This window comes from Poecile atricapillus, chromosome W, assembly GCF_030490865.1.
Source record: "Poecile atricapillus isolate bPoeAtr1 chromosome W, bPoeAtr1.hap1, whole genome shotgun sequence".
Lineage (NCBI taxonomy): Eukaryota > Metazoa > Chordata > Aves > Passeriformes > Paridae > Poecile > Poecile atricapillus.
Window position 1 is genome coordinate 1,950,564 of NC_081288.1, and position 15,875 is coordinate 1,966,438.

General features: G+C 45.4%; 1 protein-coding gene across 1 annotated transcript in view; it reads right to left on the reverse strand.

Annotated features, from left to right (window-relative positions):
• LOC131591421 (protein TASOR 2-like) overlaps positions 1-14,930 on the reverse strand; it is a 43,381-nt gene extending 28,451 nt beyond the window's left edge. The window contains exons 1-7 of the mRNA XM_058862103.1: positions 14,711-14,930; positions 8,644-8,780; positions 6,982-7,077; positions 4,687-4,759; positions 3,170-3,243; positions 1,693-1,782; positions 1,439-1,554 (exon numbers count right to left, since the gene is read on the reverse strand). Of these exons, the coding sequence (XP_058718086.1) occupies positions 1,439-1,554; positions 1,693-1,782; positions 3,170-3,243; positions 4,687-4,759; positions 6,982-7,077; positions 8,644-8,780; positions 14,711-14,753 (629 nt within the window). The 5' untranslated portion in view covers positions 14,754-14,930. The remainder of the gene's footprint in view (positions 1-1,438; positions 1,555-1,692; positions 1,783-3,169; positions 3,244-4,686; positions 4,760-6,981; positions 7,078-8,643; positions 8,781-14,710) is intronic.
• Positions 14,931-15,875: the final 945 nt, after the last annotated feature.

Genomic DNA, 15,875 nt, shown 5'->3' on the forward strand with positions numbered 1-15,875 from the left:
GGAAATTTCCCCTATTCCCACCCCATTCCCATTGGGGAATTTCCCATTCCCATTCCCATGGGGAATTCCCATCATTCCCATTCCTACTGGGAATTTCCCCATTCTCACCCCATTCCCATGGGGAATTTCCCCATTCTCACCCCATTCCCATCAGGAATTTCCCCCATTCCATTCCCATTGGGAATCTCCCCATTCCCATCAGGAATTCCCCCACCCCATTCGGAATTTCCCATTCCCATTCCCATGGGGAATTCCCATCATTCCCATTCCCATGGGAATTTCCCCACCCCACCCCATTCCCATTGGGAATTTCCCCCATTCCCAGCCCATTCCCATGGGGCATTTCCCCATCCTGCCCCATTCTCATCAGGAATTTCCCCATTCTCACCCCATTCCCATGGGAATTTTCCCCCACTCCATTCCCATGGGGAATTCCCCCATCCCATCCCATTCCCATGGGGAATTCCCCCATCCCATCCCATTCCCATTGGGATTTCCCCCATCCCATTCCCATCGGGAATTCCCCCATTCCCCTCAGGAATTTCCCCCATCCCATTCCCATGGGGAATCTCCCCATCCCATTCCCATTGGGAATTTCCCCATTCCCATTCCCATGGAGATTTCCCACCATTCCCATTCCCATTGGGAATTTCCCCACCCCATTCTCATCAGGAATTCCCCCATTCCCATCCCATTCCCACAGGGAATTTCCCCATTCCCATTGGGAATTTCCCTATTCCCACCCCATTCCCATCAGGAATGTCCCCATCCCATTCCCATGGGGAAAAGCTCCTCCACCCCATCCCCATGGGCAATTTCCCCCATTCCCATCAGGAATTTCCCCATCCCATTCCCATTGGGAATTTCTCCATTCCCACCCCATTCCCATCAGGAATTTCCCCATTCCCATTCCCATGGGGATTTCCCACCATTCCCACTCCTATTGGGAATTTCCCCACCCCATTCCCCTCAGGAATTTCCCCCATCCCATTCCCATGGGGAATCTCCCCATCCCATTCCCATTGGGAATTTCCCCATTCTCACCCCATTCCCATGGGGAATTTCCCATTCCCATTCCCACTGGGAATTTCCCCACCCCATTCCCATCAGGAATTTCCCCATTCCCATCCCATTCCCACAGGGAATTTCCCCATTCCCATTCCCATCAGGAATTTCCCCATTCCCACCCCATCAGAAATTTCCCCATTCCCATTGGGAATTTCCCTATTCCCACCCCATTCCCATCAGGAATTTTCCCCATCCCCATTCCCATTGGGAAAAGTTCCTCCACCCCATCCCCATGGGCAATTTCCCCCATTCCCATCAGGAATTCCCCCATTCCCATTCCCATTGGGAATTCCCCTCATTCCCATTCCCATTGGGAATTCCCCCATTCCCATTCCCATTCCCATTGTGGCCGTTCCCGCCCGTCTCTCACATTCCGGCTCCGTGTTCCGGGCGCGTTTCCCGGCTCCAGGCCAGCCGGATGTAGGGACAGACCTGCCGGGGCCGCTCGGCCGCGCCGCCGCCGCCGCTCACCTCGAACACGTAACACTGGGAAACACCCGGAAAAATCCGTGGGATCCTCGGGATCCTCCGGTGGGATCCATGGGATCCATGGGATTCTCCAGTGGGATCCGTGGGATTCTCCAGTGGGATCCATGGGATCCATGGGATCCGTGGGATCCGTACCTGGCCGCTCCGCGCCGAGGCGTGGCAGTCGTAGCCGGGGGAGGGGCGGCTGCAGCTCCCGGAGCTCTCGGAGACCGGACGCACCTTGCCCTGCCGGGGGAATTCCAGGGGAAATTCCATGGGGGATTCCATGAAATTCCATGGGGGATTCCATGGGAGGATTCCATGAAATTCCATGAAATTCCATGGGGGATTCCATGGGGTATTCCATGGGAGATTCCATGGGAAATTCCATGGGGGATTCCATGAAATTCCATAGGGAATCCCATGGGGTATTCCATGGGAAATTCCACTAAAAATCCCATGGGGGATTCCATAGAAAATTCCATGAAATTCCATGGGGGATTCCATGGGGGATTCCATGGGGAAATTCCATGGGGAATTCCATGGGGGATTCCATGAAATTCCATAGAGAATCCCATCGGGTATTCCATGGGAAATTCCTCTAAAAATCCCATGGGAAATTCCATGGGGAATTCCATGGGGAATTCCATGAAAAATTCCATGAGAAATCCCATGGGAAATTCCATGATGGATTCCATGGGGGATTCCATGAAATTCCATGGGGGATTCCATGGGAAATTCGGTGAGAAATTCCATGGAAAATTCCATGGGGGAGTCCATGGGAAATTCCATGGGAGATCCCATGGGGAATTCCATGGGGAATTCCATGGGGAATTCCATGAGAAAATCCATGGGGAATTCCATAGGGAATTCCATGAAAAATTCCATGAGAAATTTGGTGAGAAATTCCATGAAAAATTCCACGAGAAATTCTGTGAGGAATTCCATGAGAATTCCATGGGGGAAGGAAGAGCTTTGGGAGTTTTGGGGTTTGGGTTTTTTTGGGGGAGTCGGGATTGGAAATGGGAAAAACGGGAAGCAGAACGGGAAAGATTCCTGGATTTTGTGAAATTCCTGGAATTCCAAGGAAAAATGGGAAGAATTTGGATCTGATTTTCCATCCCATGAAAATTCTCAGCAGCAAAAAGAGAAATTCCTGATGTTGGGAATTTGGGATCGGAATCAGCTCCAGGAATGGGGAAAAATCCCTCAAATTTCCCAAAATTCCCAAAATTCCAAGGAAAAATTTGGGTTTGATTTTCCATCCCATGAAAATGGGGAAAAAAATCCCTCAAACTTCCCAAAATTCCAAGGAAAAATGGGAATCTGGAGTTTGATTTTTAATCCCATGAAAATTCCAAGCAGAAAAAGGAGAAATTCCCAATGTTGGGAATTTGGGATCAGAAAAAGCTCCAGGAATGGGAAAAAACCCCTCAAACTTCCCAAAATTCCTGGAATTTGAAGGAAAAACCGGAAAAATCAGAGTCTGATTTTCCATCCCATGAAAATTCCAAGCAGCAAAAAGAGAAATTCCCAATGTTGGGAATTTGGGATCGGAATCAGCTCCAAAAATGGGGAAAATCCCCTCAAACTTCCCAAAATTCCCGAAATTCCCAGGAAAAGCCGGAATTACCTTGATGAGGCGGCAGATGACGATGAAGCCGGATTTGCCGCGCTGCCAGTCGGGATATTCGGAAATGTAAACACCTGGAAAACAGGGAATGGGAATTCCCAAAAAAAAATCCCGGGAATGAGGGATTCTCCTCCCGGAATTCTGTTGGGATTTTTGGGAATTCTGGGTATTTCTGGGGGTTTTTTTGGTTTTTTGTTCCTGGAGGGAACAGAGGGAGAAAAATCCGTGGCTCAGAGCAGCAGGAATGTTCCCAGGGAATTGAGGAATATTCCCGGAAAATGAGAAATATTCCCAGGAAATGCAAAATGTTCCCAAAAATTGAGAAATGTTTGAGAATTCCCTGGAAAAAAATTTCCCAAAATTCCCTGAGAAAAATTTCCCAGAATTCCCTGAAGGAAAATCCAAAAACGTCCCTGGAAAAATCCCAGAATTCCCTGAGGAAAAAATCCCAGAATTCCCTGAAGGAAAACCCCAGAATTCCCTGGGCAAATCCCTGGAAAAAATCCCAGAATTCCCTGGAAAAAAAATTCCCAAAATTCCCTGAAGGAAAACCCCAAAAATCCCTGGAAAAATCCCAGAAATCCCTGGAAAAAAAATCCCAGAATTCCCTGAAGGAAAATCCCAGAATTCGCTGGAAAAAAAATCCCAAAATTCCCTGAAGGAAAACCCCAAAAATCCCTGGAAAAATCCCAGAATTCCCTGGGAAAAAAATCCCAAAATTCCCTGAAGGAAACCCCTAAAAATCTCTGGAAAAATCCCAAAATTCCCCGGGGAAAATCCCAGATTTCTTGGGAAAAAAATCTCAAATTCCCTGACGGAAATCCCAGAATTCCGTGGGAAAAAAATTCCCAGAATTCCCTGAAGGAAAATCACAAAAAATTCCCTGGAAAAAAATCCCAGACTTCCCTGGGAAAATCCCAGAATTCCTTTGGGGGAAAATCTCAGATTTCTTGGGAAAAAATTCCCAGAATTTCCTGAAGCAAAATAACAAAAATCCCTGGAAAAATCCCAGAATTCCCTGGGGAAAAATCCCAGAATTCCCTGGAAAAAAATTACCAAAATTCACTGAAGGAAAATCCCAGAATTCCCTGGGAAAAAAATATCAAAATTCCCTGAAGGAAAATCCCAGAATTCCCCGGGGAAAATCCCAGAATTCCCTGGGAAAAAAATCCCAAAATTCCCTGAAGGCAAATCCCAAAATTCCCAGAAGGAAAATAAAAAAAAAACATGGAAAAATCCCAGAATTCCCTGGGAAAAAAATTCCCAGAATTCCCAGAAGGAAAATCCAAAAAAAATCCCTGGGAAAAATCCCAGAAGTCCCTGGGAAAAAAAATCCCAAAATTCCCTGAAGGAAACTCCAAAAATCCCAGGAAAAATCCCAGAATTCCCCCCCAACAAATTCCCTCCTCTTCCTCCTTTCCCTTTTCCCCTTCCTCTGTTTTTCCTGGGATTTTTTCTGTAAAACCCCTGGAATTTCTGCCTTTTCCGGCTGCTCCGGAATTCCCGGTGGGAATTACCTTTGGCGGGATCTCCCAGGGATCGCAGGGAGCTGCTGTTGACGCGGAGCCCGCGCTGGCACACCGCCCTGGCCTGGAAAACAGGGAAAAATCCGCTTTTCCCAACTTTTTTCCCGGGATTTTGGGAAAAAAATCCAGTTGGGAAAATGTTTTTGAAGGGTTAAAGGGAATTCCCGATCCTTGGAATTTTAAAGGATTGGAATTCCATGGAATATCTGAAGGGAGGGAGGAAAATTCGACTGCAGGATCTCGGATTTGCTCAAAATTAAATGGAATTAAAATGGAATTTCCTGTGGATTCCCAGATTTTTCCCAAAATTAAAACGGAATTTCTGGTGAATTCCCAGATTTTCCCAAAATTAAATGAAATTAAAATGGAATTTCCTGTGGGATCCCAAATTTTTCCCTAAAATTAATTTAAATTCAAATGGAATTTCCTGTGAATTCCCAGAATTTTTCCTAAATTTAAATGGAATTTCCTGTGGGATCCCGGATTTGCCCAAAATTAAATGGAATTAAATGGAATTTCCATTGGATTCCCAAATTTTTTTCCAAAATTAAATGGAATTAAAATGGAATTTCCTGTGGGATCCCAAATTTTTCCCTAAAATTTATTTAAATTCAAAGGGAATTTCCAGTGTATTCCCAGGTTTTCCCAAAATTAAATGGAATTAAAATGGAATTTCCAGTGGATTCCCAAATTTTTTCCTAAATTTAAATGGAATTTCCTGTGGGATCCCAAATTTTTCCCTAAAATTTATTTAAATTCAGATGGAATTTCCAGTGGATTCCCAGGTTTTCCCAAAATTAAATGGAATTAAAATGGAATTTCCAGTGGATTCCCAGATTTTCCCTAAATTAAAATGGAATTTAAAAAAAACTCCAAGGAACCAAATAATACCAAAGAATAATTCCAAAGAATTCCAAAAAATAATTCCAAAGAATTCCAAATCATTCAGAACGATATTTCCAAAGAATTTTGAAGAATTCCAAAGAATATTTCCAAAGAATTCCAAACACTTCCAAAGAATTCCCAATTATTCCAAATATTTCCTAATAACTCTAAAGAATTCCAAATAATAATCCTTAATAATTCCAAAGAATATTTCCTAATAATTCCCTGTAATCCCACAGCCCAATTCCCAAGCAGAATTCCCACAATTCCCACGTGGTATTCCCAGAATTCCTGAGCAGGATTCCCATTATTCTCATTGTTATTCCCGCTGTTATTCCCGCTGTTGTTATTCCCATTGTTATTCCCATTATTCCCTTTGTTATTCCCACTGTTGTTATTCCCGCTGTTATTCCCATTGTTCCCATTATTCCCGCTGTTGCTATTCCCACTGTTATTCCCATTGTTATTCCTGTTGTTATTCCCGCTGTTGTTATTCCCGCTGTTCCTATTCCCGCTGTAATTCCCACTGTTATTCCCGTTATTCCCATTGTTATTCCTGTTGTTATTCCCGCTGTTGTTCCCATTGTTATTCCCGCTGTTATTCCTGCTGTTATTCCTGCGGTTGTTATTCCCATTGTCGTTATTCCCGCTGTTATTCCCGCTGTTGTTATTCCCACTGTTATTCCCATTGTTATTCCTGCTGTTATTCCCATTGTTATTCCCTGTTGTTATTCCCCCTGTTGTTTCCGTTGTTGCTATTCCCACTGTTGTTATTCATTCCCGCTGTTATTCCCGCTGTTATTCCTGTTATTCCCGCTGTTGTTATTCCCGTTATTCCCGTTGTTATCCCCGCTGTTGTTATTCCCGCTGTTATTCCCATTATTCCTGTTGTTATTCCCGTTATTCCCACTGTTATTCCCATTGTTCCCGTTATTCCTGTTATTCCCGCCGTTGCTATTCCCACTGTTGCTACTCCCGCTGTTATTCCCATTATTCCCATTGCTATTCCCCTTGTTATTCCCATTGTTATTCCCGCTGTTATTCCCATTGTTATTCCCGCTGTTATTCCCGTTGTTATTCCCGCTGTTGTTATTCCTGTTGTTGTTATTCCCGCTGTTGTTATTCCCATTGTTATTCCCGCTGTTATTCCCATTATTCCCATTGTTGTTACTCCCATTGTTGTTATTCCCGCTGTTATTCCCATTGTTGTTATTCCCGTTGTCATTCCCGCTGTTGTTTTTCCCGCTGTTATTCCCATTGTCATTCCCGTTGTTGTTATTCCCGCTGTTGTTATTCCCGCTGTTATTCCCATTATTCCCGCTGTTGTTATTCCCGCTGTTGTCATTCCCGTTGTTGTTATTCCCGCTGCTGCTGTTCCGGTTGTTGTTGTTATTCCGGTACCTCGTCCTCGCGCTCGAACAGGAGGAAGGCGAAGCTCTCCCGCAGCTCCTCGGGGCTGTACCCGGCAGCCGCCTTGGCGCGGGCAAAGGCTCGGAGCTGGAAAACACCCGGGAATCCCGGATCACAGCGGATCCCAAATCCCAACGGATCCCGGATCACAGCGGATCCCAAAACACCCGGGAATCCCGGATCACAAGGGATCCCAAAACACCCGGGAATCCCGGATCACAAGGGATCCCAAAACACCCGGGAATCCCGGATCACCGCGGATCCCAAAACACCCGGGAATCCCGGATCACAGCGGATCCCAAAACACCCGGGAATCCCGGATCACAAGGGATCCCGACAGATCCCGATGGATCCCGAATCCCAATAAATCCCAATGAATCCCAATGGATCCCAAATCCCAATAAATCACAAATACCAACAGATCCCGACAGATCCCAGCAGATCCCGACAGATCCTGGATCACCACAGATCCCAGCTCCCAACAGATCCCAACAGATCCCAAATACCAATAAATTCCAGATCCCGGCAGATCCCAACGGATCCCAAATCCCAAGGGACACAACAGATCCCAACAGATCCCAAATACCAATGAATCCCAGATCCCAGCAGATCCCGACGAATCCCAGCAGATCCCGACGGATCCCGGATCACCAAAGATCCCAAATCCCCACCTATCCCAACAGATCCCAAATCCCAATGGATCCCAAATCCCAATAGATCCCAAGGAATCCCATCAGATCCCAAATCCCAATAAATGCCAAATCCCGACAGATCCCAGATCACCGCGGATCCTGATGGATCCCAAATCCCAACAAATCTCAACAAATCCCAACAGATCCCAACAGATCTCGCTCAGCCACGCCAGGAAACTCCCGGGAGAGGAGCAGAGCTGGGAGCGATCCCGGAAAAGCTCGGGATGAATCGAGAGGATCGGAGCAGGGGCTCTGGGAACGGCTCCGGATTTTCCTTTCCTGGGTTTGAAATCCAAGGATTTTCGTCCTTTTCCAGGATTTTCCAAGGATTTGGGAAAGGCCTGGAGGGGCAGGAGCCAGGGAATGGCTCCAGATTGGAAAAGGGGAGATTGGGGCAGGATTTGGGAATTCCCAGAGCAGCTGTGGCTGCCCCTGGATCCCGGGAATGGCCAAGGAAGGGTTGGAGCAGCCTGGGATGGTGGGATTGGAATGGGATGGGATTGAAGGTCCCTGGATCCCATCCCAAAGCATTCCGGGATTCTGGGATTTGGGAGGCTCCGAATCCATCCCGAGGGATTTTTCTGGGAATTGGGGATGGGAAAGAGAGGGAAAGGGAAGGGAGAGCCTTGGTGGCTTCCTGAGATTGCAAGGGAAGCCCCCGGGTCCATCAATTCCTTGGAGAGGAGATGGATCCAATGTCAGGCTCTGGAGCCAGGCTGGGAGAGCTGGGAATGTTCTCCTGGAGAAGGGAAGGATCCAGGGAGAGCTTCCAGCACATTCCAGGGCCTGGAGGGGCTCCGGGAGAGCTGGAATTTGGGAAAGGCCTGGAGGGGCAGGAGCCAGGGAATGGGGATTTTATTCCCAATGGGAACAGGACGAAAAGCCGGGAATGGCGCCAGGCGCTCCGTAAAGAAATCGACATTCCCAAACTTCCCATTTCTTCCTGGAATTCCAAGCTCACCTCGCTCCGGAAGAGCTCGTTCTCCACCAGGATGGCCTGGCTGTAGCGGAATCCCTGCTGGGAGCCGGAATCGCGGCAGCAGCTCCGCAGCAGCTCCACCGCCCGCTCCAACAGCTCCTCGGATTCCGCCGGAAAACCTGGAAAAGGTCGGGAATCTTCACTTTGGGAATGTCCTGAGGGGGAAAATTCTGGGGGTTTCTGTTTTGGGAAGAGGGAACCTGGATTTTATCCAAATAAAGAAATTCCTGGAATTTTTTTTCCCAGGTTAATTTAAATTCCAAGGGATTTCCAGTGGGTTTTCTTAAAATGAAGTGAAATTAAAATTGGATTTCCAGTGGATTCCCAGATTTCCCCAAAATTCCAAGGGAATTCCAAGTGAATTCCCAGATTTTCCCAAAATTCCAAGGGAATTCCAAGTGGATTCCCAGATTTTCCCAAAATTCCAAGGGAATTCCAAGTGGATTCCCAGATTTTCCCAAAATTAATTTAAATTCAAAGGGAATTCCCAGCAGATTTTCCCAGATTTTTCCCAAATTTAATTTAAATTCAAAGGGAATTTCCAGTGGATTCCCAGATTTTCCCCTAAATTAAATTAAAATTAATAAAAATCAATTAAAATATTAATTAATTAAAATTAAATAAATGAATTAAAAAATTAAATTAAATTCCCATCCAGTGGATTCCCAGATTTTCCAAAAATTCAAAGGAAATTCCCAGTGGATTTTCCCAATTTTAATTTAAATTCCCATATTTTTTCCCAAAATTAAATTAAATAGATTAAAGAATTGAATTAAATTAAATTAGTTAATTAAAATGAAATAAATTAATTCAAAAATTAAATTAAATTCCCTTCCAGCAGATTCCCAGATTTCCCCAAAATCCATTTAAATTCAAAAGGAATTCCCAGATTTTCTCAAAATTAAATTAAGATTCATGAAAATCAATTAAAAGTTTAATTAATTAAAATTAAATAAATGAAATAAGTTAATTAAAAAGTTCAATGAAATTCCCTTCCAGCAGATTCCCAAATTTTCCCAAAATTCAAAGGAAATTTCCAGTGGATTTTCCCAGATTTTTTCCCAAAATTAAATTAAAGAAAATTAATTTTTAAATTAATTAATAATTAAAAATAATCAATTTAAATTTACTTTTATTTAAAATTAAATAAAATAAAGGAATTAAAATTAAATAAATGAATTAAAAAATTAAATTAAATTCCCAGATTTCCCCAAAATTCAAAGGGAATTCCCAGTGGATTCCCACTTTTTCTGGAAAAATTCTGGAAAAATCCTGGAAAATCTGGGAATTTTTTCCTCAGTGCAGCTTCCAAATGAAAATCCTGGAAAGGGGGGAAAAATAATTAATGATTAATAAATGATTAATTAATGAATAATCAAATTAATGAGGCCACACCTCTCAATTCCCGTCTGGATTTAGGGGAGATCTCTCCCAACCCTAAGGAAAAGAATTCCCAGGAAAAAAATTCCCAAATCTCGGCACATCCCAGGGCAGGAGGAGAAGGTGAAAGTGAAAGTGACCAGAGCAGAAGGGAAAGTGAAAGTGAGAAACTCGGGAATGGCAACAGATCCGTGGGGAAAAACTTGGAATGAGAAAATTGGGAATGGCAGGGGATCCATGGGGAAAATCTTGGGAATGGGAAACTTGGGAATGGCAGCGGATTCCTGGAGAAAAACTTGGGAATGGCAGCAGATCCGTGGGGAAAATCTTGGGAATGGCAATGGATCCATGGGGAAAAATTTGGGAATGAGAAATTTGGGAATGGCAGCAGATCCATGGGGAAAATCTTGGGAATTAAAAACTTGGGAATGGCAGCGGATCCATGGGGAAAAAATTGGGAATAGCACCGGATCCATTGGGAAACTCAGGGAATGAGAAACTTGGGAATGGCAACGGATCCATGGAGAAAATCTTGGGAATTAAAAACTTGGGAATGGCAGTGGATCTGTGGGGAAAAACTTGGGAATGAGAAACTTCGGAATGGCAGCGGATTCCCGGAGAAAAACTTGGGAATGGCAGCAGATCCGTGGGGAAAATCTTGGGAATGGCAGCAGATCCATGGGGAAAATCTTGGAATGGCAGCAGATCCGTGGGGAAAATCTTGGGAATTAAAAACTTGGGAATGGCAGCGGATCCATGGGGAAAAACTTGGGAATGGCACCGGATCCATCAGGAAACTCAGGGAATAAAAAACTTGGGAATGGCAGCAGATCCGCAGGGAAAATCTTGGGAATGAAAAACTTGGGAATGGCAGAAGATCTGCAGGGAAAAACTTGGGAATGGCAGTGGATCATGGGGAAAAAGTTGGGAATGAGAAACGTGGGAATGGCAGCGGATTCCTGGAGAAAAACTTGGGAATGGCAGCGGATCTGTGGGGAAAATTTGGGAATGAAAATTTGGGAATGGCAGCGGATCCATTGGGAAACTCAGGGAATGAAAAACTTGGGAATGGCAAGGGATCCATGGGGAAAAAGTTGGGAATGAGAAATTTGGGAATGGCAGTGGATCTGCGGGGAAAATTTGGGAATGAGAAACTTGGGAACGGCAGAAGATCCATGGGGAAAAATTTGGGAATGGCAGCGGATCATGGGGAAAAAGTTGGGAATGAGAAACGTGGGAATGGCAGGAGATCCATGGGGAAAATCTTGGGAATGGCAGCAAATCCATGGGGAAAACTTGGGAATGAGAAATGTGGGAACGGCAACGGATCCATGGGGAGAAACTTGGGAATGGAGGATGAAAAAACGGGAAGTGAGGGTTGGGAATGCTTGGATTGGATTCCTGAGGGATTTTTCCAACGTGAATAAGTCTGGAATTTCCCTTTCCCAGTTTTTTCCAGCTGTTTTTTCCCACCCCAGGAAACAGGGAATTATTTTAACCCCGGATTTGCCGGTGGCCAAGAGATCCCACCTCGTTTTCCATGGAATTTTCACCCAACAGCTGGGATTTTCCAATGGTTTTCCAGGTTTTTCATGGAAAAAGCCTTTTTTCCCATGTTTTTTCCATTCCAGATCAGGATTGGAACAAAACCTCTGGAAAAAAATCCTGGAAGCTTCCAGGTAAGGAATAAAAAACCATCCACAAATTCCAAGATTCCGTTTTTTTTTCCCCCTCTGGAAAATTTCCATGAATTTCAGGATGCAGCTCCACATTCCTAAATTAAATCCTCCTGAAAATTGGGAATTTTATGGGATAAAATTCCTTTTGCTGGATTTAAGGGATTCCCAATCCATGGATCGAGTTTTCCATTCCCTGTGGAATCAGGAATGAGGATGTGGAAGGTGCTGGATGATTTCCTTGGATGGGATTTTCGGAATTCCAGGATTTTTTTTTTCCAGAGCACTGGAACCTTCAGATCTCCAAATCCCATTGGATGGGAATTTTTTGGGGAATTTTTTTGGAATTTTTTTGGTATTTTTGGGGAATTTTTTGGGAATTTTTTGGGTATTTTTTTGGAATTTTTTTGGGTATTTTTTGGGAATTTTGGGGGATTATTGTTTTAATTTTTTGGGAATTTTTTGGGAATTTTTTTTTTAATTTTTGGGGAATTTTTTGGGATTTTTTGGGGTATTTTTTGGGATTTTTTTTAGGAATTTTTTGGGAATTTTTTGGGTATTTTTGGGGATTTTTTTGGGAATTTTTTGGGAATTTTTTAGGAATTTTTTGGGAATTTTTGGGGAAGATTTTTGGGAAGATTTTTGGGATTTTTTGGGAATTTTTTTGTATTTTTGGGGATTTTTTGGGGATTTTTTGGGAATTTTTTTTGAATTTTCTCTAAGGAAGGGAAGGCGATTTTTCCATCAGCAAATTCCCACCCGGAGGAGGCTCCAAACAAAAAGAATTCCAAAGGAAACTTTTCATCCAGGAGGGAAAATTAAATGGAAAAAAAAAACCCCAAAAACCTCCTTGGGAGGATGAGGTTGGATGAGAAACTGGAATTTTTCCGTCTGGAAAAGGGAAAAAATCTCCTCAGGGGAAAAGTTTTCCAAGGATTTCCTTTTCTGACCTCTCTGCTGCTCCTTTCAGCTGCTGGTGGAATTCAAAATGTGCTTTTTGCACACTAAATGGTAAAAATCGGTTTTTTGGGGAATTTTTATCCCAAAATCCCGATTTTTGTCGCCTCATAAAGGCTGTGGTTTCACTCGGGCGATTCCTGACTCTTCCCAAATCGGCAGCACGGGAATTTTGGGAATTTTGGCGCATGGAAAATTTTAAAAAAAGCGATTTTTTGTTTGCAGTGATTTTCCATGGAGCTGCCTCCTCGAGGAAGAGAAATTCCCTTTGGGAAAAGAGGAGGGAAAAAAAGAATCCAAATGAATTCCCTGTGGATTTTCCAGCTGGGGAAATCTCACCCTGAAAATTCCCAAGAAAAACAAGGAAAGCCAAGTGCTCGAATCCAAAAATTCCCTCAGAATTAGTGGAGTCTCAGCCAAAAAACCCCAAAAAACTGGGAAAAAAAAAAGAATTTATCCCCCCCCAAAAAAAGAATTTATCCCAAAACAAAAAAAATTATCCCCCAAAAAAAGAATTTATCCCCAAAACCAAAAAAATTATCCCAAAAAAAGGAATTTATCCCCCAAAAAAATAATTTATCCCATAAAAAAAGAATTTATCCCCCAAAAAGGAGTTTATCCCAAAACCAAAAAAAATTATCCCAAAAAAAGGAATTTATCCCAAAAAAAGGGAATTTATCCCACCTAAAAAGAGAAATTATCCCAAAACCAAAAAAATTATCCACAAAAAAAGGAATTTATCCTCAAAAAAAAAGAATGTATCCCAAAAAAAAGGAATTTATCCCAAAAAAAAATAGAATTTATCACAAAACCAAATAAATTATCCAAAAAAAAATTAATTTATCCCCAAAAAAATCAACTTTTCGCTTTCTACTTCCAAAAGGATTCCAAGGTGGGATTTTAAGGAATATTGAGGAATATTGAAGATCTGGGAATGAGGAATATTCAAATCAAAGACTTGGAATAAATCCCAAAATATTCTGAGTAGCCCAAAAAAATCTGGATCTTCCGGATCATTCCGGATCATCACGGAACGCACATTTTTTTAGGGAAAAAAAGACTCCATGAAGTTTTGTTTCCATGGAAAAAGGATTTACAGCGATTTTTGTGCCATCCAACCTCCCGCTTGTTCCATTTTTTTCCCAGATTATTCCCACATTTCAGAGCTGGGCAAACTCTGCTCCGATCCAAACTTTTCTGGGATAATTTCAGGATAATCTGGGATCAGAATTCCGCCAAACCGGAGCACGAAAAACGCTTTTCTCCCTTTATAAAATCAAATTTCAGCCTCGGGAAAAGGGAATTAAGAAGCTTCCAGTCCCTTCAGGAAGGGATCAGCGCCCATCCGTGTTTTATTCCCAAATTTCCAAGCAGGAAAGGCACCTGCACGCCAAAAATAAAATAAAAATAAAATATCACCGTGACTTTCCTCAGGGCACAGCGGGATGGAGCTGGGATCCCCGTTCTCCCTTGGGAAAAGTGGGATGGAGCTGGGATCTGTGATCTGCTTTAGGAAAAGTGGGATGGAGCCGGGATCCGTGATCTCCCTTAGGAAAATTGGGATGGAGCCAGGATCCCTGATCTCCTTCAGGAAGGGCGGGATGGAGCCGGGATCTCCCCGCTGCCAGGGAAGGGACACATGGAGCCGCTCGCCCTTTCCTTCCCTCACGGAGGAGCGGGATGGAGCCGCTCGCCCTTCCCTTCCCTCACGGAGAAGCGGGATGGAGCCGCTCGCCTTCCCTTCCCTCACGGAGGAGCGGGATGGAGCCGCTCGCCTTCCCTCAAGGGAGAAGCGGGATGGAGCCGCTAGCCTTTCCCTCCCTCACGGAGGAGCGGGATGGAACCGCTCGCCTTCCCTTCCCTCAGGGAGAAGCGGGATGGAGCCGCTCGCCCTTCCCTCCCTCACGGAGGAGCGGGATGGAGCCGCTCGCCTTCCCTCCCTCACAGAGGAGCGGCGTGGAGCCGGTAACCACCGCCCAAGTCGCAGGGAAGGGCGCGATGGAACCGCCCGCCCTCTCCCCCCCGGCCCCGCTCACCCGTGCCCGGCTCGCCGCTCTCCCCGCGCCGCCTCTCGCCCATGGCCGGGGCTCGCTCGGGACCGTCCCTCAGGCCGCCCTCATGGCCGCCCCGCCCGGCCCCCGGCGCGGCCCCGCTACCGGGCCGGCGGCATGAGGCGGTGCGGGGCGGCCGCCGCCATCCGCCGGCCCCAGGAAGTGGAAGGACGGGGCGGGCGGGAGAAGAGGGAGGGAAGGAGGGGACGAGGGGCGGGAGCGGCGGGGAAAAAAACAGAAAGTGAAAACTGAACCGGAAAGACAGCGAGGGGCCGCCCGCGGGTTTTCCTCTTCCCGCGGTCACCGGCCCTTGGCTGCCCGTAGGCGGCTTTTCCTCTTCCGTGCCGGCCCTCGGCGCTGCTCGCTCGCTCTGAGCTCCTGCCTCGGCCATCGTTGTTTGCCCTTGGTGGGGATCTTGCCCCAGGCTTACCCTGACCTCCTCCTCCATCGCCTCAGCCCCTCCATGCCTGACTTCAGCTCTTCCCGCTGTCGTCCCTCACATCATGGGGAGAGACTCCTTTCTTTCCTTCCCCCTGAGTGTTTTCCCTCTTTTGTGTCTCCCCCAATTCCTCCCCGACCAGCTCAGTGATTGTTCGGCTCTTCCCGCTGCTCCTTCCCTGCTTTGAGCTCTCCCAGAGCCATATTTTGGGCCTTCCCTCAGTCCCCAAACTCCTTCGCTTGTCCCCTCACATCATGGCCAGGGCTCCTTTTCTCACCTCGCTCTTTTCCCCTCAGTATTTTCCCTTAGTTCCTTGTTTTGGACCTTCCCTCGGTCCCATAACCCCATTTCCTCACCTTTTTCCTCATTTCAGGTCTTCCCCCTCAGTGTTTTCCCTCAGCTCCTTGTTTTGGGCCTTTCCTCAATCCCAAATTTCTTTATCCCCTCACACTTCGCACCATGGCCAGAGCACCTTCCCTCACCTCAGTCCTTCCCCCTCGGGATTTTTCAGGTGCAGAAAAACTTGTTTATTTATCTTCTTTTTTCTGCTTAAACCTCCATTTCTGTGGGTGTGGGTGTAGCCTGGAGCCAGCCCGTGAGGGGTGAGGGGTAAGGGAAGGCTCTGAGGGGGAAGGAGGTGAGGGAAGGGAATTAAGAAATTATGTGAGGGGTGAGGAAAAGAAGGAATGGGGGAAAAAGGACTAAGAAAAG